Raw genomic sequence first — 22,268 nt, 5'->3', positions numbered from 1 at the left:
CAGCAGGCTGAGATCGGGAGAGTCACAGTTCAAAGCCACGCCTGGGCAGGAAAGTCCGTGAGACTCTTAGCTCCAGTGAACCACCCCAGAAAACAGGAAGAGGCACTGTGGCTCTTAAATGGTACAATGCTAGCCTTGAATGCCAAAGCTCGAGAACACAGCATCCAGGCCCTGAGTTCGAGCCCCACAAGCGACCAAAATTTAAAAAAGCCTGGGAGCCCCGACAGAAGCCGAGATGTCACCTGGGGGCGGGGGGAGGGCTCAGCTTTGCATAGGACAGAGTTCCTAAAACTGTGCTGTCATTCCTGTCCCCTGCCCCTCCTGTGGGGAGGTGCTGAACACCCTGCTGCATGCCAGACTGTGGTGGCCAGAGAAGGAAAGCTGGAGTTAATAAATAATGTGTTGTTTCGTTTGGGGTTTGTTTTCTTTTGCGTCCACCAAGCTGAGCCAAGCCCTGGTCCACTATTCCAATATGGCGCAGGCTCATCACCTTCTTGGCACTGTGAGAAGAAGGCTCACACCTGCCATCCTAGCTACCCAGGAAGTTCAGATCTGAGGATCATGGTTTGAAGACACCCCAGGCAGGAAAAGTCCATGAGACTTCCATCTAGACTTGAGCACAAAAGCTCAGGGTCAGTCTCTAAGCCCTGAGTTCAAGCCTCAGAACTGGCAAAAAACAAAACAAAACACAGTATATCAGTATTTGTCTCTGTGAGGTGTCCCTTGCTTTTGCTGTTATTTTGCTCATTTGGGAACTATCATCACCTTCTACAGCTGTTGGCTTGATAAAGAAATGAACATTGTTTATTGCCATTTTCTTTTTTATTTCTTTCTCTTTTTTTGCCAATCCTGGGGCTTGAACTCATGGCCTGAGCACTGTCCTTGGGCTTTCTCAAGGCTAGAGCTCTACCACTTGAGCCACAACACCACTTCCAGCTTTTTCTGTGTAGGTGGTACTGAGGAATCAGGGCTTCATGCATGCTAGCCGAGCACTGTAGCACTGAGCTACTTTCCCAGCCCCTCCATGAGACTCTTGTCGCCAATGAACTACCCCAAAATGCCAGAAAACTCTCTGAAACCAGTGGGTATGGGCTAGAGGCCACCACACAGGCTGTGGGTGGAGATTGCAGGCATCTCATAGCCATTATGACATGAGGAACAACATCATCAAAACAGACTAAAGGAATCTTTTTATTATTTTTCCCCCTATAAAGTTGTGTATCTATCTAATAACAAGGAACCATAAGAGTCTGATGCAAGATGATAAAAAGGAAAATAAAGTATTTTCTAAGGTTGAGATAAAATAAGAAAATGTCTCCTTACAGATCTGAGGGTGTATATTTACTGAGTCCCCCCTCACCCCAAACAAACACATCAAACACATCTTTATGATGAAGACCCACAAGCCTTGGCGCCGGGAACAGCCTCTGCTCTGGCGCCTGGGACACTGCCAAGGCTCTAGCTTGTCCTTTCCCCCCCCTCCATATTGCAAGTGTGGGCACAGGAATGGATAGAAACCTTCCCTGCATCTCCTGAGCTTTGGGGTGAATCCTGCTTTGACTGGGCTCCCAAGCCTGGCATCAGTGCCAGGTGCTTCTCACAAGCTAGGGTGTGAATTCTAGCACACATCACTCACAAACACATGGCAACCCACCACCCTTTATTTTGTCGATCATGGGACTTGAACTCAGGGCCTGAGCTCTTCAGCTTAAGGCTACCACCTTGAGCTACAGCCTTAAGCTACAGCCCCACTCCTGGTTTTCTGGTGGTTCATTGGAGTTGTGTGGCTGGGCTGGCTTTGAACTGCGGTCCTCAAATCTCAGCCTCCTGAGGTGCTAGGATGACAGGTTCAAGGCACTAGTATCACTCTCCCTTTCTTCAGGCGCTGGGGATTGAACCCAGGGCGTTAAACATGCCAGGCCTGAGCTCCATTTCCAGTTCTCCTGTTTTGATTTTGCCTTTGAGACAAACTGCTACCTTTGTGCTCCTGGTGATTCTCCCATCTCAGCCTCTTAAATACCCGGGGTTACAGGTATGCACCATCTCGCTCCGCCTTCATACCCACTTTTTTTGTTTTTGTTTTGCCAGTCCTGGGGCTTGAACTCAGGGTCCAAACACTTTCCTTGGGCTTTGTCAGGCCTAGAGCTCTACCCCTTGAGCCACAGCACCACTTCAGGCTTTTTTCTATGTATGTGGTACAGAAGAATCGAACCTGGGTCTTTGTGCATGCTAGACAAGCATTCTACCAAAACTCCTGGCCTCAGTACACCCACTTTTCTAGGAAGGGGATTCAGAGCTTCCTGTCTTCTCATGGGCTCCTTGCCAGGTCCCTTTAGTGATTGGAAAGCAGAAAGCTCTGTATCCCAGGATTCACACAGCAGGATCCAGGGCCATTGTGGGAACCAGAGTTCTGGGGGGATCACAGCCCCAGTGGCCTGTCACCAGAACTTGCCAATGACTCAGGCTAGACTGAGAGGACACATGAGCCCTGAGGAAAAATCATAGTCACAAGATGAAGAGCCTGCTTTGGGAGCAGGGAGTGTGGCCTCGTGGTAGCATGCTTACCTAGCGTGCACAAGGCTCTGGGTTCGATTCCTCAGCACCACATACACAGAAAAAGCCTGAAGCAAATCTATCTGTTGGATCGTAACTGTGTTTGCTGTTTGGCTGACATTCTCAATGAGAGAGGCCTTGTCCCGAATTCTCTAGAGAAACAGGCCCGCCTGAGGAGACACACTGTGTGTGCAAGGATGAGTTTGTCTTCACAGCAACTGATTGGCTGACAGCCAACCCAAACACCCTATGAAAACGCTGGGAGATAATTGATGGGCTATCTGTACAAACCAACTTCTGCGCAGGTGCGGAAAAGGCAGACCGGCTCAGCTTGGTGGGGACTGAAAAAAAAAAATCTCTCCCATCTCCAAGGCCCAGTACCTCAGGACACATACAAGCTGCCAACACACATAGGCACACGTCCCCTTGTGGAATAAGAGGGGAGATGGCAGAGACCTCTGTGTTAGGGCTTGGAAAACAATGTGTGAAGTTTATTTCCAAAACATAGGAAGTACGTATTTGTGATTTAATATATTTCCGAAGTGGGGGAAAATCAGACAGGCTCTGCTCGCTCACACCTGTTATCCTAGCAACTCAGGAGGCTGAGATCTGAGGATCACAGGTTCAAAGCCAGGCAGGAAAGTCTGTGACTTTGAACTCCAATGAGCCCCCAGAAAATCACAAGTGGTGCTATGGCTCAAAGGGGTAAAGCACCAGCCTTGAGCTGAAGAGCTCAGGGACAGCGCCCAGGCCCCGGTTCAAACCCCAAACCCTACAAAAATAAAAATATACACTATGAGGGGAAAAAAAAATATGAAACAGACCAGGCACTGGTGGTCTCACTTCTTGTTTGAGAGCTGAAGATCAACAGGGCGTAGCCCATTCATGGACAATGGAAGTGTCACCGAGAGACGTGTGTGTGTGTGTGTGTGTGTGTGTGTGTGTGTGTGTGTGAACTCAGGAGACTTGAGTGTTATCCTTGAGTTTCTTTTTGCTCAGGGTGGGCGCTCTACCACTTGAACCACAGCACCCACTTCTGACTTTTTCTTTTGGTGGTTCATGGGAGTTAAGAATCTCAATGGACTTTAGCACCCAGGCTGGCTTTGAACCACGATCTTCAGATCTCAGTCTCCTGAGTAGCTGGGATGACAAGACGTGAGCCAGCAATGCCTGGCTTTTCTTCTTCCTCATCAGCTCAGCTAGATTGCCGAGCTCCGGGTGTGATGTGCAAGGTGATAAAAGTTTTACTATCCCAGGAGGCCCTGTCCCCGAGGCCAGCCTCTTGGCAGCTACCACAGGGTCACACCTCACCCAGGACTGCATAAAAAAGCACGGAGTCCCCCCTCTCCTCGCTCAGAGGCAGCTCCAGCCACACAGGCATCAGAACTGACTTCTTGCAGGAGCCCAGAAGACACAATGACCACGCTGAATGGTGAGTGCAGGAAATGGCCGGCTGAGCCTAAACCCCATTCCACCCCGCTCAGGCTGTTTCTGAGTGGATACCTCTCGTGTATTCTTGTCCCCTCCCTCTACCTCCCCCGTAGCTCACATCTGTCATTCTAGCTCCTCAGTACCAGGCTGAGCTCTGAGGATCATACATATAGAGAAAAAAAAAAAAGCCACAACAGGGGCTTTGACACAAATGGTAGAACACCAGGCTTGAGAAGACTCAAGGCCAGTGCTCAGGCCCCGAGTTCAAGCCCCATGACTGGCAAAAACCCAACAAACCAAGAACCGAGCCCTGTAAGCTCTTTAGGAGGGTTGCTTATACACAAATGTCTGTCTGTCTGTCCTTTTCCCCTCCACTCATGTCCTCACCTGCCTGTCCCCTTGTCCCTCCTCCCCCATAGAGATGCAGGCTCTCCGCATCGACTTCCTGAAAAAGCAGAACGGCCTGGCTCATCACACAGAGAATTTCCAGACCAACAAACTGGTGGTAAGGCGAGGACAGGTGTTTCACCTGCGTCTGCAGCTCAGCAAATCAATCGAGTCCCACGAGCAACTCAAGCTGCAGTTTGCTATTGGTGAGGCCTTGTGTGTGTATGTGTGTGTGTGTGTGTGGACAGGGTGGATTGGGGTGTAGGGGGTTCTGCAAACACTTCTGCCTCCCCCACGCCTGCACTGGGCCTCACAGCCAGGCAGTCTCAAGTTGGCTGAGGGTGGTGGCCTGCCAACTCCACCCCAGGCTGGAAGGTGTCAGGAAGGCAGGACGTTCAGGCTCTTGTCTTCTTTTGGCTTGTTTGGTTCCAGGGCCGAATCCTAGCGTGGCTAAACACACCCTGGTGGAATTGAACCTGAAGACCCAGTCGGCCTCCCTCTTTGAAGGCTGGAAACTTGCCCTCACCAGTGACACTGGCAAGGAGGTAAGGCCCATGGGAGCTGGGGGGGAGGGGTCGGGGGGGGGAGGGCCGGCCTTGCTGGCTTCTGGAAGTTTTCAGTGGCTTCCTCCCCGTGGAGGTGGCCACCCAGCTTCAAGACCCAGAGACTGAGATCCGAGGACACCGGTTCAAAGCCAGCCCGGGCGCTAACGTCCGTATGACCCTTATGTCCAGTGAACCCCCCCAGGGAAACCGGAAGTGGGGCTGTGGTTCAGGGGGTGCAGCGCCAGCCCTGGGCGCCGGGAGGCTCCGGGCCAGCGCCCACGAGCGGAGGGCTGGGCGGACCGCGTGGCCCTGTCTCCCTCAGGTCATCCTGGCCGTCACCAGCGCCCCCGACGCCATCGTGGGCAAGTACGAGCTCACCGTCAAGAGTGGGAGCCACGCGTTCAGGGCCGACGAGGGCTTCTACCTGCTCTTCAACCCCTGGTGCAACGGTAACGCGCAGCTCCTGCGTGGATGGGGACCCTGGGGGGGGGCCGGGGGACCCCGATCTTGGAGGGGACGCAGCCCCGCGCCGGCAGAGTCAGGCTCCGTGGTCCCGCCTCCCTGTTGCCACGCCAACCTTGATGGACAGCTGGAGGCAGCCAATAGCCTCTTTATTGGTCTCCGTGGGGCGGGGCGAAGACCTGACAGGCCCCGTTTTCCCCGCCTCCCCGTTGCCACGCTAACCTTGATGGACAGCTGGAGGCAGCCAATAGCCTCTTCGTTGGCCTCCGTGGGGGCGGGGCGAAGACCTGACAGGCCCCTTTTTCCCCGCCTCCCCGTTGCCATGCCAATTTTGATGATGGACAGACGGAGGCTGCCAATAGCATCTTCTTCGGCCGCCGTAGGGGCGGAGCAAAACGCTGACAGACCCTGTTTTCCCCGCCTCCCTGTTGCCGGTGCCAATTTTGATGGACAGCTGGAGGCCGCCAATAGTCCCTTCGTGGGCCGCCGTGGGGGCGGGGCGAAGCCCTGCCAGGTGGCTCTGCCTGCGGGCAGACTCCGCCTCCCCGGGGTCGGGTCTTGAACTCAGGGCCTGGGCCCGGTCCCTGAGCTCCTTTCGCTCAAGGTCAGTGCTCCACCACTTGAGCCGCAGCCTTTTTTTTTTCGGATGGTTCACTGGAGAGAAGGGTCTCCTAGCTTTTCCTTGCCAGGCTGGCTTCGAACCAGGATCTTCAGATCTCAGCCCCCTGGCTTTTGCCTTTCCTTCCCCCTCCCAGTGCTCAGCGTGTTCTGCTTAGGATCTCGGGGTCGGAGGCGTGGTTCAGGGGTAGAGCACCAGTCTGTCAGCGATCTCAGACCCAAGAATAAATGTCTAGCCGTCTCGCCTAGACCCCGTCACCCGCTGCCCTCCCCAACCCCGTGGCCGGTTCCCCCCCCCCCCCCCGCAGAGGACCCGGTCTTCATGCCCGAGGAGGAGGAGCGCAAGGAGTACATCCTCAACGACACCGGCTACATTTACATGGGCTTCGCCAAGCACATCCGCGGGAAGCCCTGGAACTTCGGCCAGGTAGCATTCCTGCCTTATTCTAACTAGCGTGTGATGGGTTGCCCCGGGGGCTGCGGGAAATCGGGGAGCATCAGGTTCAGAGTTTCCACAGGTGGATCAGAGGGGCGGGGGACTCTGAGACTGAGGCCCCTTGAACCCTCATCTCCCTCCCTCCTCTTTGACTTCCTCCCCTGCTCACCCCCTCCCCCCATACCACCCCACCGCACTGAGCCGAGAAGCAAGGCCCCCTTGAGGCGGCTGTGGGGTGCACGAGGTGGCTTATAGTGACAAAGCCTTCAGCTGCCTCTTCTCGCCCCCCCCCCACCCTCTCTCTCTCTCTGTGTGGAAAACTAGTTTGAGAAAAACATCTTGAGTTGTGCCGTCTACCTGCTGAACCAGAGCTATCTCAAGACCCTTGAGATGAGAGACCCCGTGTTAGTGGCCCGGACGATGTGTGCCATGGTACGTGTGTGTGTCCCTGGGCCGGCTGGGGGGCGGGGGGGGGGTGAAATCGGTGAAACCCACTCAGGATGGAGCCTGGGCCTTCTCAGGAGGCTGCGATCTGAGGATCGAAGTTCGAGGCCAGCCCCGGGCACTAAAGTCCGTGAGACTCTGATCTCCAGTGAGCCACCGGAAAACCACCAGTGGGGCTGTGGCTCCAGGAGGGGGTGGGGCGGCAGCCTTGAGCTGAAAGAGATCAGGGGCGGCGCCCGGGCCCTGAGTTCAAATCCCACGACCGACCAACGCCAACCCCAGACCCTGGGAAGCGGCAGACGCCTGCGTGCGGGTGCAGGCCGACTGTCCCCCCCCAACCCCTGCTCCCCGGCACCAGATGACCTCTGCCAACGCGAACGGCGTGCTCACGGGAAACTGGTCCGGGGACTACGCGGGCGGCACGGCGCCGCATCAGTGGTCCAGCAGCGTGGCCATCTTGCAGCAGTTCCACGCCACCAAGCAGGCCGTCAACTTCGGCCAGTGCTGGGTCTTTTCGGGCATCCTCACCACGGGTGGGTCAAGGTTGGGGGGGCGGGGAGGGAGGGGCGGGGAGGGGAGGGGGGGCCCCCCGCCCAGTGCCGCTCACCCCCACCCCCCGCTGCTCCCCTTCCAGTGCTCAGGGCCCTGGGGATTCCCGCCCGCAGCGTGACGGCCTTCGAGTCGGCCCACGACACGGAGAAAGATCTCACCGTGGACATCTACCTGGACCCGACGGGCAAGACCATCCCTCACCTCACCAAGGACTCCGTGTGGTGAGCGCGGCGCCTCCCCCGCCCGCCCCCGCCCGCCCCCGCCCCGCGCTCACCACGCCGCCTGCCGCAGGAACTTCCACGTGTGGACCGACGCGTGGATGCGGCGGCCGGACCTGCCCGAGGGGAACGACGGCTGGCAGGCTCTGGACGGCACGCCGCAGGAGATCAGCAGCGGTCAGCCGCCGCCCCGGGCGGGCGGGCGCTCCATCTGGGCCCGGGCGCGGGGTTCTTGAGGGGAGCACCGCAGATGAGAGTCTCAGGGACGTGGGTGCCGGGGGCTGGGGCTGGGCTTGAACCGCCATCCTCAGCTCTCAGCCTCCTGAGAGGCTGGGATGGCAGGCGGGGCCTGCTCTGGCTCCACCTCGCTATGGGCGGGGCCTGCGCTGACTCCGCCCCACCATTGACAGGCCCGCTCTGGCCCCACCTCACGCTGGGCGGGTCCTCCCCCAACTTGGGCGGGGCCTGCTCTGGCTCCACCTCTCCCTGGGTGGGGCCTGCTCTGACTCCGCCCCCAAGACGGGGCCAGCTCTGGCTCCACCCTCGCCCTGGGCGGGACCTGCTCTGGCCCCACCCTCACCCTGGGCGGGGCCTGCTCTGGCTCCACCTCTCCTTGGGTGGGGCCTGCTCTGACTCCGCCCCCAAGACGGGGCCAGCTCTGGCTCCACCCTCACCCTGGGCGGGGCCTGCTCTGGCTCCACCCTCACCCTGGGCGGGCCCCGCTCTGGTTCCACCCTCACCCTGGGCGGGGCCTGATCTGGCTCCACCCTCACCCTGGGCGGGGCCTGCTCTGGCTCCACCCTCACCCTGGGCGGGCCCCGCTCTGGTTCCACCCTCACCCTGGGCGGGGCCTGATCTGGCTCCACCCTCACCCTGGGCGGGGCCTGCTCTGGCTCCACCCTCACCCTGGGCGGGCCCCGCTCTGGTTCCACCCTCACCCTGGGCGGGGCCTGCTCTGGCTCCACCTCTCCTTGGGCGGGGCCTGCTCTGGCTCCACCCTCACCTCAGGCCCTGACACCTGCTCCCCATCCCACTCCTGGCCCTCCCCGCCTCAGGCATCTTCCGCTGCGGGCCCTCCCCGCTGCCGGCCATCCGCAACGGCAACATCTTCCTGGGCTACGACACCAAGTTCATCTTCACGGAGGTGAACGGGGACAAGCTCATCTGGCTGCTGAAGAAGGTGGGGGACGAGGACGTGTACAGCCTCATCGCCGTGGAGACCGACAGCATCGGCAAGAGCATCAGCACCAAGGCGGTGGGCCAGGACCGGCGCCACGACATCACCTACCAGTACAAGTACCCCGAAGGTCGGCCGGGCCCGCGGGGACGGGGCGGGGCGGGGCGGGGCCGGGCCTGGTGAGGGGGCGGAGCCCGGGCTGCCCCGGTCCACGGGGCCCCGCAGTGTGCAGCCAGCCTGGGCCCCACGCCCCGGAGGTGACCCCCGTCTTCACGGCCACGACGGGGAGAACTCTAAATAGGGGGATCGCAGTCCAGGCTGACCCGGGCATCCCTTTCTTTTCCTCGGGTCCCCGGGCCCGGCCTCAAGCCCCGACCCTCCGGGCTGACGGTCGGCCGCCCCGCGTGCGCCCCCAGGCTCGGCGGAGGAGCGCGAGGCCATGAACCACGCGTACTCGCTGCTGCGCGTGCCGCGGGCCCCGCAGGCGCTGCAGGCGCGGAGCCTGAGCGGGCTGTCGGTCCGCGAGGACACGGTGGAGCTGGGCAAGCCCATCGTGCTGACCGTGCGGCTGCGGCGCGCCGCCGCCCCGGCGCAGCGGGTCGACGTGTCCGCCTCCATCGACCTGCAGACCTACACCGGCCGCAGGGTGGCCCAGCTGGCCGTGGCCACCAAGGAGGAGCTGCTGGAGGGGGAAGGTGCGGGCCCGGCGCGGCGGCGGCGGGGAGAGGAGCACGGCGGGCCCCGCGACGCCGCGGACTCGCTGTAAAGTGCTCCCCGCCCCGCCCCGCGCAGACGCCGAGGTGGTGTTCACCGTGTCCCCCGAAACCTACATGTCCAAGCTGGGCCTGGTGGACGACGAGGTGATGCTCAGGGTCTTCGTCCTGGTGCAGGACCTGAAGACGGAGGAGATCACGGGCACCGAGGCCGTGCTCTACTTCCTCTACCCCAACTTCTTGGTGGAGGTGAGCCGCCCCGCTCCGCCCCCCTCCCCACGCCGGGCTGCCCCCCCCCCCCCCCGCCCCGCCGACCCGGGCCCGTGTGCGCCGCAGATGCCGGACACGGGCAAGGTGGGCCAGGAGCTGTCGTGCGTGTGCCACTTCCGCAACGTGCTGTCCATCCCGATGACCAACGTGGCCTTCTCCCTGGAGAGCCTGGGCATCTCCTCCCGGCAGACGGTGGAGAAGGGGTGAGCCGGGCCTCCCCGATCCTCCCCCGATCCTCCCTCCACCCCCCCCCCCCCCGCGGCTGGGCTCACCCTCCCCTCCCTCCCCTCCGTGCCAGCGTGCTGCGCCCCGGCGAGAACATCGAGTTCCAGATCCACTGCATCCCGGTCAAGAGCGGGGCCAGGAAGTTCATCATCAAGTTCACCTCGCGGGAGGTGAAGGAGATCCACGCGGAGAAGATGGTGCTCATCTCCTAGAGCCGCCGCCACGGCCTGGCCCGCCCCTCCCCGCCCCCGGCGCCAGGCCCCGCCCCTCCCCGACCGGCCCCGCCCCCTCGGGCGCCCGGCCCCGCCCCTCCCCGGCTGGCCCCGCCCCCCGCGTTGGTCAGCGGCCCGGCCCTGGGCGGCCCCGAGACGGAGCCCCAACCCCGGGGCGGGGCACGGGCCCTGCCTGGACGCGGGTCCGCGGGTCCCTGCGCCCCCTGCACCCCCGCCCTCTGGAAATCCGCTTCTGATTAAACTGCTTGAACTCAGCCGGCGCCGGGGGCCGCTTGTTTGTGGTCGAGGGGCTCGGGGCGGACACCGGGGTGGCTGCACCCCACCGCGGGGCGCCGAGGACCGGCACACAGCTCGCTTTATTCAGCGGAGGGAGGGAGGGGGAGGGCGGGGCCCCCTCCTCACCGACCCCCCCCCCGTGTCAGCCCCTCCACCCCGGTGTGGGCCCAGCTGCTGGGAGGCTGAGATGGGGAAGCCGGGTTCGAAGCGGCGGGGGTGGGGGGGGAACAGCCCGATTTTGGGGTGCGGCGTGTGGCTGAGGGCCCTGGAGGCACGCAGCGGGCCTGGGCCTGGTGGAGGCCACGGCATCCCTGTGTCTGTCTGTGTGTCCGTCTTGCCCCCCGGGTCTACAGGCCCTGGGCCACCCCCTTTTTGTTCCCAGGGGGACAGGCTATATCCCTCATAGCACCCCGAGATCTTCCTGGAAGGGTTCAATGCCCCTGGGGGGGGCAGAGACACCCTAAAACCCTGAACAGTCCCCCCCAAAAAGAGGCTGTAAAGCTGGAACCCCCCCACTAACCACTCCCAGCCTGGCCAGCGGGGTCCACCCCGGCCCTGGGCGCCCCGACTTGGCGAGGGAGAAGTGGGGTACACCCAGGTGATGTCTTTTTTTTTTTTTTTTTTTTTACCAAAACTCTGGGGCAGACAACCCCGGGCCAGCGTCTACTCGTCGGTCATCTCAGCCAAGTCCTGCTCCTTCCCCTCGGAGGAGGAGGGGGGGGAGGACGAGGGCGAGGACGGACACTGGGCCGGGACCGCGTGCTCCAGGTCCGACAGCGATGACAGCTGGCGGACCAAGTCCTTGCGCAGGGGTGTCTGCGGCTGGCACGGCCCCGAGAAGGGGTTCAGCCAGTGGAGGGACACCTCACCCCCGAAAGCCTCCTTCACCAGCTTGCAGCTGCCCCGCACCTCTCGAGGCTGGTTCTTGCGCTTCAGCCGTTCGATGCCCTGCAGGAGGAGGAGGAGAAGGGAAGACAGGAATAAGTAGCATGGCCGAGACTACACGAGCTCCCCCGCAGGCCCGGCCTGACACCACAGATGGAGTTTGCAGGGGCAGAGGAAGCTGATGATGGGGGGGGGATGGGACCCAAGCCTGAGATCCAGGGGACCCAAGGAAGACCATCTCTAGGCCTCCGGGGGCCCTCCGCTGATGGGATCACTTAAAAACATCCCAAACGCAGAAAATGGTGGCTCAGCCGTGGTAGGAACAGTGGGGGGGAGGGGAGCGGGAGAAAGGGGTAGGTTTGGGGGCACAGAGGCCATGCAGAAGTGGGGGCCCACTCATGCAGGGTACACACGCTCTGTGGCCTCTCCCAAGCCACTCACCTGCCACGTGGCCACAGGAGCCCCTGACACCTTCAGACAGACAGACAGACAGACAGACAGACAGACACGACGCATTCCTACAGTGTCTCCAGAAGCCAAGGGATTGGGCTGGGTGGCACACTCAAACATGGGGTGGTGTGAGGGGTATAGGGTGCGAGTTCAAGACCAGCCACTTGTCATGTTACCCTTTTCTTTCTCATGCTAGATGGACGACAGACATAAGCTTCTCTAGTACGCAGAAAGGGAAACGGAGGCACACACACAGGGGCCTTCCATTCCTTGACTTGGCTCTGGTAGTGTATTTTTTTGGGGGGTGGTGGTGGTGGTGAGGGAGTAGTCCTGGGGATCAAACTCGAGACCCGGGCACCGTCCATGAGCTCTTTTTTTTAGGGCTCTATCACAGCTTCTGGTGGTTCACTGGAGGTGAAGTCTCGTGGCTTTTCCTGCCCAGGCTGGCTTTGAACCGAGATCCTCAGATCTCAGCTTCCCAAGGAGTCGGGATGACAGGCGTGAGCCACCAGCACCCAGTTGTTGCTTTCTTCTTCTCACTCACAATATGAAACACTTCCGGTTGCTAGTCAGAACACCCACCCCCAAAACACCCCAAGAACACTTACCCCCCCATTTTCTATTCTACAAGAGATCCTGTAATAGGCCGTAGACGTTTTCGAAAGGGCTCATGGCAAACGAATGAACTGAGGTCACGGGAGAACTTTCTCACGAGGGAGGCACGAGAAGAGCGTGCCGTCCAGGATTGGCCTCGAACTCCTGGCCTTGGCAGTGAACTTGCCTCGGCTTTGAGCGTGCTGGGACTGTGGTCCTGCGTCGTCATGCCCAGCTCACTGGTTCTTGGGTCAGGCCCGTGGGTGCCAAGGCAGGGGATGCCACACCCCGTGGCCAAGCTGGCTCTGGAGTCGTTGACTGCTGTCTTGGGGTCCTGGGGTCCACTGGCGTCTGGCTCTTCGGAGTCGGGGAAGTCCTCAGCTCGGGACATCGTGGTTTCTGGCACTCGAGATGAGGACACATGTTCAGGAAGTGAAGCCATCTCCCATCCACCACACCGTCACGTCTCTTTTTGGTCAGTCATAGGACTTGAACTCTGGGCCTGGGGTGCCATCCCTGAGCTCTTCAAGGCTATGGCCCTACCCCTTGAGTCACAGCGCCACTGCCTGGATTTCTGGGGGGTTCATTGGAGATAAAAGAGTCTCACGGACTTTTGTGCCCGGGGTTGGCTTTGAACCCAGATCCTCCGATCTCAGCTTCCTGAACAGCTAGGATGCCGGGTGTGAGCCACCGTTTTTGGTACTGTCATGGTTCACAGCTCACATTCTGCCCGTGGCCTGGCGGCCTCTTTCTTCACTGGCCCACGGCGTGGGGCGTGGGGGAGAATGGACAGGGAAGACAGATGAGTCAGAAGAAGTTTGGGAAACATTTTATTGCCTTGTTTCCAGGTGGAAGCGCTGACAAGAGTTGAAAAGAGGCCGCATATACACTGCTGAAAACAAATCACATGGCGGGGGCAACTTCTCCTACCTACTCCGAACCCCCACAACAATGGCTATAAAAAGAAAAACAATTGGGGGGGAAGGCTCAGGAGTCAGAGGGGGGGCTCTGTGGGCTTAAGGGGTACTTCCTTATCTCCAGAGATGTGCCCCGCCCTGCCCCCCACACATACAGAGAAAACCCCGCTGTCCTGGCCTCATGGCTCACCCTGGGCTGGAAAGTGGGGGGCCAGGGCTTAGGGGTGTGCGTGTGCGTGTTGTATGAGTGTAGAAAATGGGAAGAGGGTGGGAGTGAGGGTGCTGCTGGGAATGAACACTGCCTGACTGGACTACTTGTTGGGGCAAGGAGGGGGGCGGGGAGAGCAAGAGCTGGCTGGAAATGACACACTCCCTTCCCCGCCCCCCTCAAACCAAACCAAACCATCCTACCAGCTCAGCTTCCCCATCATGGAACTGCTGGCTCAGGACACACAGAAGGAGCCTCTCTTTCCATCCCGCCCTCCATGACACCCCACAAGCCATGGTGAAGAAATAAGGCGGTGGGCAGTGGATTGGGAGGCAAGAGAGCGCCCTCTTGTGGGGGAGAGGCGGCCCTGTCTTCAGGGGGCTTGGAAGGCCCCCCCCCCCACCCGTCACGGTCTCCTGAGCACAAGAGAGGTTTGAGGCCCCTCCTGGCTCTCCCCCTTGGGGGTGTGATCCATCCATGTTGGGTCCCGCACAGATTAGGAGAAGGGCCACCGGTTAGTCCAGAACAGAAGGCAGAAAGGAAAATTAGGAGGCCAGAGAAAAGTAATTTGTAAAAGGAGGTACAGCTTCCGGTCATCCAAAAAGAAAAACCAACAACACACCAACCAAAATAAAACCCTAAAGGGATGATTTGTACAAAAATAAAAATAAATGAAACAGGGGGACTGGTCTTTTTTTTTTTTTTTCCTTTCTCTGCAATGCTCAGCCATTTTACTTGAGGCATCTAAAAAAAAAAAAAAAAAAAGGTGGTTTTGTTTTTTTGTCCCTTTAAAAGAGGAGTCGTTTTTTTGTGTTGTTTTGTTTTGTTTCTTTTTTTTTGCTTTCTCCATCTAAACATTCATGAGCCACGGAAAGGTCGGCAGTGGCCGGGAGGTGGTTTGTGTCTGAGTGGCAATGCTGCTGGTGGTGGTGGTTGGGTTGGGGGGGTCTTTTCAGACCACATACTGATAAGGGTCTGCCTTCCCCTGATCTGGCGTGGCAAAGGGGCTAGCCCAGCCTAGAGAGAAGGGGTGGCCAAACACGGCTTTCATGTTCATCCATTTTGTTTTTTTAGCCCATCTTCTCTCTTCCTTTTTCAATTGTTCTATTCCCTGAAAACAAGAACAATCATATTTTCAGTTAGGCATTTCATGGCTGGAGTGGTATCTGGGGAGGGCCAGCCAGGAGTTGACTGGAATCAAGGTGGTTTTTTTTTTTTCTTTCTTTCTTTCTTTCGTGTATGTGTGTGTGCCTGTTGAGACTTGAACTCGCGGGCTTGGGCACAGCCTGCCTCTGTGGTTTTGTGCTCAAGGCTAGTGTACTAACCACTTTGCGCCACAATACCATTTCTGGATTTCTTTCTTTAGTTGGGGGGGCGGGTGGTTAATGAGAGAGATAAGAATAAGAGTCTTGTGAATTTTTCTTCCTGGTTGGCTCTGAACCGTGATGGGTCCTCAGATCTCATGCCTCCTGGATAGCTAAGGTGACAAGGCATGAGCGCTGGCATCCGGGCACTGCTTCCATTTGTTTGTTTGTTTATTTATTACCAGTCCTGGGGATTGAACCCGGGGCCTGGATGACGTCCTTGAGCTTTCTCAGAGCCTGGGCCCGCCTGGGGTTCAGAGGCGGATGGGGTGCTGTGGAGCCGGAAGCTCACAGGGGAATGGTAGCCACTAATGTGGGGAAATGTTGTGGCAAGCCAGGGTTACCGAAAAACAAAATCAAAAACCAAACAGCTGCTCTGGCCCTGTCTCACCAGCCTGGGGGCGCGGGTGAGGTGAGGGGGCTCAGGCAACAACCTGCTGGGCCAGGCTGGTGAGGCATAGAGAGGGCGGACAGGAGCGGAGAGCGAGGGGGAGGGCAGAGGCCCCACAGGAAGAAGAGGGGTTAGTACAGGTTTTACGGGGTGACCACGCCCGCTGCCACCCCAGCTCAGTCTGTTGGGGGGGTCAGAGTGGGCTGGGGGTGGGGGAACACGGCGCCCTTCCTTCCCCACCCAATCCCCTTGAGGAGAGGCCTTTGGTAATGGGGCGCAGGTGGCGAATTTTGTTGGGGGCCCCGAGAGCATGGCCTGGTGGCACCCTAAGAATCACCTTTGGGTTCCTGTAGGGATTTGTTTTTGGCCAGTCCTGGCCTTGAGCTCAGGGCCTGAGCACTGTCCTTGGACTTTCTCAAGGCTAGAGCTCTACCACTTGAGCCTCAGCACCACTTCCAGCTTTTTTTCTATGTATGTGGTACGGAGGAATCGAACCCGGGTCTTCATGCATGCTAGGCAAGCACTTTAACCACTAGGCCAAACTCCCGGCCCTTATTATTATTATTTTAAATACTGCCTGGATACATGGCAGCTAGATCTGTGTTGATTACTATTTTTCAGTAATGCTATGATTTCTTGTAGATGAAATAGAGCTGCGAGGGCGCCCCACCCAAGATCAAAGGATGTGTGAATGGCAGGCAGAGCCAGGGCCTGCCCCAGAACCCCCAGACCGCAATCTCTGCTCTTCACACAAGAGCAAAGTGCTGTTCCTTCTTCCTCAACCCCCACTACCCCCCAAAAAAATAACCCAAAGGGGAAACATACTGCCACCTCACGGTGACTTCAGAGGTTTCTGGACACCTGGGGAAGGTCAGGACCGACGGGGCCTCAGGCTCCTGTCCTGACCAGCCTGGTCTAAGGGACCAGGGGGTGGGGGTGGGGGAGAGCACTGGAAGGGGAGCAGCGGCCAGAGTCTGGACCCAGGTGAACATGGCCCCGGCCATCGAGGCCCAGCGGCCTCCCGACTTTGAGTCCTCATCATCACCCCTCCTGGAAGGCGGCCTCCAGCCTGGCACCCCAGCGGGAAGGAGGGTGTGCAGTGGGGGCCGGTGGGCGCCACTTACCGTCTCGTCTGTGCAGATCGAGTGCACCTGGGTCCCGAACATCACCGAGGTGAAGATGAGGAAGAGCAGGGCCTCGAAGCACAGCAGGATGAGCAGGATGACCGTGGTGGGGGGGGAGAAGGAGCTGCACTCTGAAACACAGGGGTGCAGGGGGCTCAGAAGGGGGAGCGGGGTGGGGGAGAGGGGGAGGCTGGGGCTGCAAAGGATATTGGGGTGAGCCAGATGGAATACATCCAGCTCCGAGTTCAAAATCTTCCCTCATCTTTCTCCTTCCTCTTTCATGCTAGTCCTGGGTCTTGAACTCAGGGCCTGGGCATTGTCCTTGAGCTTTCTCAAGGCTAGCATTCTATCACTCGACCCACTTCTGACTTTTGCCGTGTATGTGGTATTGGTATTAAGGGATCGAACCCCGGGCTGTGTGCATGCCGGGCGAGCGCTCTACCACGAGGCCATGCTCCCAGCCTCCCTGAGCGCTTCTGCACGAGGCAAGCACTCTATCACGTTGACCCACAGCCCCGCTTCCGGTTTTCTGGTGGTTTATGGGAGATAAAGAGTCACAGATTTTCCTGCCCAGGCTGGCTTTGAACTGAGATCCTCAAGATCTCAGCCTTCTGAGATGACAGGCATGAGCGGCTGGAGCCCAGCTGAGACCTCTGCTCCACTCTCAGACGTGTGACCAGCACTTAAAGAACTAAAGGTAAGGGGTGTGGACACTGGGAGGTCTACGTCTTCCTTCCGCACTGGGGGAAAGGAGGAATTCGTAGGTGGCGAGGGAGGTGGCTCTAATCCCAACAGCCACTCGAGAGAGGTTCAGATGGAAATGACCGGAGCTTGAGGAGAGCCGGAGGGACCGGCTACTCCGGAGACGCGAGGTAGGAGGCTGGCCTTGGGCAAAAACCGGAGACCCCGTCTCAACATGGAAGCTAGGAAGTGGCTCGAGCGGTGGAGTACCTACTTAGGCCAGCTCAAGGCCCTGAGATCCAAACCCCAGGGACACACACATTTAAACAAAGGGGAGGGCCAGGAGTGCGGCCTAGTGGTAGAATGCCAGCCTGGCATGCACAGAGCCCCGAGTTCGATTCCTCGGTACCACAGCCTCAGAAAAAGCCGGATTTGGTGCTGGGGCTCAAGGGATAGGGAGCTAGCCTTGAGCAAAGAGCATCCAAGACAGTGCTGCCTGTGCCCCGAGTTCAAGCCCCAGGACTGGCAAAAACAAAATAGAACCGTGCAAGGGCTAGGGCTATAGTTCAAGGATATTGCTTGCCCGGGTATATGTCAGGCCCAGGGTTCAAACCCCACTAAGGGAAGAAGGAGAAAGGTGCCTCACTGCCTCATTTCAAAGACATCAGAGCCAGGAACTGCTGGTGGCTCACGCCTGTCTCGGCAGGCTGAGATCCGAGGATCTCGGTTCAAAGCCAGCCAGGACAGGAAAGTCCCCAAGTCTCTTATCTGTAAGGAACCTCTAGAAAACCAGAAGTGGAGCTGTGGTCAAAGCCACCGAGTGCTAATCAGCCTTGAACGGAAGAGCTCTTGGGACGGCGCCCGGGCTCTGAGTTTGAGCCCCACAATGCACAGAAAGGAAAAGGAGTCACTAAATGAAGACTCTGGAAGGAAGAGGGGGGCTGACGTCTGTGTGTCCTGGGCCTGTGGCATGTCACTACTTTACCTGTGGGACTGACTGTAAGGGGCTGCCTTGTGTCATGAAGAGAGACCTGCGCCTCTGCTCCTTCTTTCCTGTCCGATCCGTAGGCTTGTAGGATATCTAATAAAATGAGGGTGGACCCTGGCACCAGGAAGGGAACTTAAGAGCCCAACCCCCCCAAACTACCCCCATGCCCGCTCTGTGGCGGCGAAGTGTGTGTGTGTGTGTGGGGGGGGGATGTGTCACACACCCACGCCCTGGCACAGACTCACTTGTCCAGTCTTCTTCGAAGCAATGCAGGAAGTGGAATCCCACCATGATGAGGGCGTGCAAGGAAATGAGAGCTATGTACATCTGAAAGAGGAAAGCAGGGCGGGAGGCACCGGCGTGGGGGTGCCGGGTCGGCGCTGGGGACCCCCCTCCCGGGGAGGGCACCACCCCCACACAGCGCCCCCCACACCCCAAACCAACGCTTTCTCTGTGGGCTCGCGCAGAGGCAGGCGTGGGGTGTGGGAGCCCCGCAGCCCCCCCAACGCCTGGGCGGGCAGGGACACCCCGAGACTCACTGTAAACAGGACGAAGTATTTCTGGTTGTTCTCGCCCACGCAGTTGTTTACCCAGGGGCAGTGGTGGTCCATCTTGCGGATGCACCGCTTGCACACACTGTCAATGGCACGCGAGGCAGCGCCATCAGGGGAGTCCCCCCCCCAACCCCAAAGCCCCAGGGAATGCGGGAACCTATGGCTCCAGTGGCTGGCACTTGTTAGCTCCCTGCTCAGGAGGCTGAGATGGGAGGTCTAAGCCAGGAGGGCAAGCCTTCAGGTCACATTAGCATAACTGGCCACACCCACCACCCACATTAGCATAACTGGCCACACCCACACCATGCCACCTGCTCCTTGGGCCCTCTGCATGGGAAGACGGAAGCTGCATGGAAACCTGAAAGAATCCCCCTGTGCCCAAGGGATGAGGAGCTGAATAGAAACACTAAGAAGGACTGAGCATCCCGCCCCACCATTTTTTTTGGGGGGGTGTTAATGGCCAGACCTGGGGTTCTGGGCACTGTCCTTGGGCTTTTCTCAAGGCCGGACCTCTACCACTTGAGCCACAGCGCCACTTCTGACTTTTTCTATATATGTGGTACTGAGGAATCGAACCTGGTTCTTCATGCATGCTAGGCAAGCACTCTACCACTAGGACAAACTCCCAGCATACTTCTAAGTGTTTTCTGGGGATTCGCTGGAGAGAAGAGTCTCACAGACTTCCCTGTCCTGGGAAGGATTTGAACCACCATGCTCAGATCCCAGCCTCCTGAGTAGCTTCAGGATGATAGGTGCAAGAGCCACCAACGCCTCATTCTGCAGTACTATTTATTACCCACGAGGCAGGAGGAGGAAGAGGAGGTGTCCCTTCAGTGTAGCCACACCCAGACCAACTGAGTGCTCTTTCCAGTGTGGGGGGGAGGGGAACACATGGGGAGACGGGGTACCTGCAGTGGTGGGCGCGGTCCGGCTTGATGCTACAGCATTTGGGACACTTGTAGACCACCTGGCCCGGCTTGAGCTGTAAACTCTCAATGAATTCTTTAGTGGCGTTTCCTTTGGGCACCGCCCCCTGCAGAAGGGATAGAAGGCATTTGGCTCGGGGTCCAGGCACCAGGCAGGCAGCTGTCAGAACTCTCAGACCCAGAGAGCCATTCATATCCACATCCCTAACTTCAGCCACCCAGAGGAAGGAGAATCCTCCCACTCCCTCCTCCCCCAGTTGTGGGGCCCGAGAGCTGTCCCTGAGCCAATCTCTATTCAAGGCTAGCGGTTCTACCACCTGAGCCACAGTGCCCCTTCTCTGATTTTTTCAGTGTTCAATGACCCAAAGTGTCTCATCTTCACTTTCTTTAAAAAAAAAAAAAAAAAAAGAAAAAGTTTGTACGGAGTACAACTGACCGTGTCTTTACAATGGTGGGACTGGTAAAAAGGAAAATGAAAATAAAACTTGATTCTAATTGTAACAGAATCCACTGAAACATGTTTTGGTGTGGGAAAAGTGTTAGCTAGGATGCTCACCAATGAAAACTTGCAAAGGTAGGTGCCATGACCAGGGTATTTAATGAAGACTCATTACATCGAGTCATGAGGTCGCTATAATATTTACATAAGAAAGAAAAGGAAGGCAGGAAGGCAGGCAGGCAGGAAGGCAGGCAGGCAGGCGCAAGCACTTGGACTGGAGGTGAGGCTCACTCAGGAGATCACCAATAGGGAATAAAAAAAATGCTAAGCAAATTACAGAAGCCCTGAATTCAAGCCCCAGCACCATCACATCACACACACACACACACACACACACACACACACACGAATTTAAAGGAAAAAGCTCATACTAGGTGTGGGTGGCTCATGTCTGTCATCCTAGTTTTCTCAGGAGGCAAAGATCTCAGTCTTTATTCATTTATTTATTTAATTGGGGGGCGGCGTTTGCTGTCCCTGAGCGTCCTTTGCTCGAGGCTAAATGATCACTTGAGCCACAGTTCCACTTTCAGCTTTTTTGGTAGTTCAATGGATGTAAGAGTCTCGCAGAATTCCTTCCCCAGGCCGGCCTTGAACCCTAATCCTCAGATCTCAGCCTCACAAGCAGCCACGGACACTCACCTGCTTGTGCTCTCCTCCTCCCCGCTTTATAACAGGCAGGTATTCTACCACGGAGCTATCTCCCCAGCCTCAACTATCTTCCTGAAATTTCCAATGACCACCATGTGGATTTTGCAGTAAGGAGAAAAAAAAAAAACTCGCTAAAACAAAACAAAACCAGCAAAAAAACCCCATAAATGTTAAACAAGAGCCTCTCCAAGTAAGAATATAGCCACGATCCTGGCGTCGGTAATCACAGAGTGCACTCGTGGTCTTGTCTCGAGTCATGAGAGGCTCCCTGAGAAGGCACAGAGCCCAGGGTCTCACAGAGTCCAGCAGGCTTCGTTTTCTACTTTTGACTCTTGTCTGGGTTAGCCTATGACCTTCTATGAATCCTAAGGGCATAAACACACAGCCGCAAGTCACTGTGGTTGTACAGCGGAGGGAGAACATTTCCGGGCGGCGATGAAGCCATGGGGATGAGTCTTCCTGAGTGAAATCCCCAACTTTCCCACCATCCAGGCCCAGATTTTTCTTTTTCTTTTGGGTAGGTTGTGGGGCTTTGAACTCAAGGACACAAGACATGGTCCCTGAGCTCTTTTTGCTCAAGGCTGGCCACAGCGACACTACTGGTGTTCCGGTGGGTTCACTGGAGATAAGAGTAGGTAGGGAGGAGGTGGGCGGAGTGCATTTTGTTCAGCTCCAGCTGGCTTCAAACCTGAATCCTCAGATCTCAGCCTTCTGAGTAGCTAGGATGACAGGTGTGAGCTGCCGGCTCCTGGCTAGGCTCCACAGCAACCAGGATTTGCTCTGTAAACCTCAGGAGACAGCTCCTTACAGGAAGAGTCCCTCCAGGCAGGCAGTCACAGCCCTCCAGTGGTATTCTCACCATCTCCTGATATGGAGTGGGGAGGACAACTCAGGCATGCTCAAAGCGTGCCTTGTTGGCGCATCTGCATCTATCTCCCAGATGGCTCATTTCCACCCAGACAAGACCCCACCTGCCCGGTCACCTGAGCCCGTATCTCAGAGCTGGAAACCACCTGGGCCAGACACCGCCCCCCCCCCAACCCAACCTGGAGCAACGCCGTCTCAAATGGAGCTTTTCCCCAGTGCTCTCTCCCTCTCTCTCTCTCTCCAAGAACATGCTCGCCTGTCTACTGTTGGATCTGTGAACTTCTCGTCCCACGGGTCTCAGCACTGTGGAAATGGCCACAGGCCTGCTGAGATACCAGCAAACGCCCATTATTGAGAAAGCCCAGCTCTCACAGCGAGTTCCCATAGGCTGCAGACTGTTTCAGATGCACCCTTCTCCAATTTCCCAACTATATGTATTTATTTACTTTTTTTTGCACAGACTGCTAACTAGTTAGCCAAAACAACCACCACCACCACCCACTGAAACGAGATCTCTGAATGTCTACATAGGTGGTTAACCCTGTCCTTTCTCCACTGGCCCCAGTCCAGTGCTTGCCCTCGGTTCTTCTCACTCCAGGCCGCACACTCACTCCAGCCATTCTGCCAGGCCA

At 57.7% G+C, this 22,268-nt stretch overlaps 2 protein-coding genes across 6 annotated transcripts in view; one reads left to right on the top strand and one right to left on the bottom strand.

Moving 5' to 3' along the window:
* Positions 1-3,699: 3,699 nt before the first annotated feature.
* On the top strand, positions 3,700-10,274 carry Tgm4 (transglutaminase 4). The gene is made up of 14 exons (XM_090323360.1): positions 3,700-3,985; positions 4,404-4,577; positions 4,804-4,916; positions 5,239-5,365; positions 6,305-6,423; positions 6,757-6,864; positions 7,235-7,409; positions 7,511-7,649; positions 7,720-7,823; positions 8,702-8,953; positions 9,240-9,518; positions 9,616-9,785; positions 9,873-10,009; positions 10,105-10,274. Exons 1-14 carry the CDS (start codon positions 3,970-3,972, stop codon positions 10,241-10,243), a joined length of 2,052 nt encoding a protein of 683 aa, XP_090179486.1. The 5' UTR covers positions 3,700-3,969; the 3' UTR covers positions 10,244-10,274.
* A 784-nt stretch (positions 10,275-11,058) lies between these two features.
* Positions 11,059-22,268, bottom strand: part of Zdhhc3 (zDHHC palmitoyltransferase 3) — a 36,376-nt gene continuing 25,166 nt past the window's right edge. Inside the window, exons 3-8 of one of the 5 annotated variants that reach the window (XM_090323463.1) lie at positions 19,605-19,729; positions 18,682-18,778; positions 18,388-18,469; positions 18,140-18,235; positions 16,474-16,604; positions 11,059-11,488 (exon numbers count right to left, since the gene is read on the bottom strand). In XM_090323463.1, coding sequence (XP_090179589.1) covers positions 11,204-11,488; positions 16,474-16,604; positions 18,140-18,235; positions 18,388-18,469; positions 18,682-18,778; positions 19,605-19,729 — 816 coding nt within the window. In that variant the 3' untranslated portion in view covers positions 11,059-11,203. Of the gene's footprint in view, positions 11,489-14,141; positions 14,706-16,473; positions 16,605-18,139; positions 18,236-18,387; positions 18,470-18,681; positions 18,779-19,604; positions 19,730-22,268 lie in introns of those variants that run through there. The other 4 variants (XM_090323461.1, XM_090323465.1, XM_090323464.1 and 1 more) reach the window with 4 other exon arrangements.

Source organism: Megascapheus bottae, chromosome 32 (assembly GCF_031878675.1).
Source record: "Megascapheus bottae isolate mThoBot1 chromosome 32, mThoBot2.hap1, whole genome shotgun sequence".
In the NCBI taxonomy this organism is placed as follows: domain Eukaryota; kingdom Metazoa; phylum Chordata; class Mammalia; order Rodentia; family Geomyidae; genus Megascapheus; species Megascapheus bottae.
This window is presented reverse-complemented; position numbering and strand designations above follow the sequence as displayed.

Excerpts from the sequence above, each read along its gene's own strand:
- Tgm4 (XM_090323360.1), top strand. Across the intron at positions 7,824-8,701 it reads GCCGCAGGAGATCAGCAGCG|GCATCTTCCGCTGCGGGCCC; the intron begins GTCAGCCGCCGC and ends TCCCCGCCTCAG. Across the intron at positions 10,010-10,104 it reads CGGCAGACGGTGGAGAAGGG|CGTGCTGCGCCCCGGCGAGA; the intron begins GTGAGCCGGGCC and ends CCTCCGTGCCAG.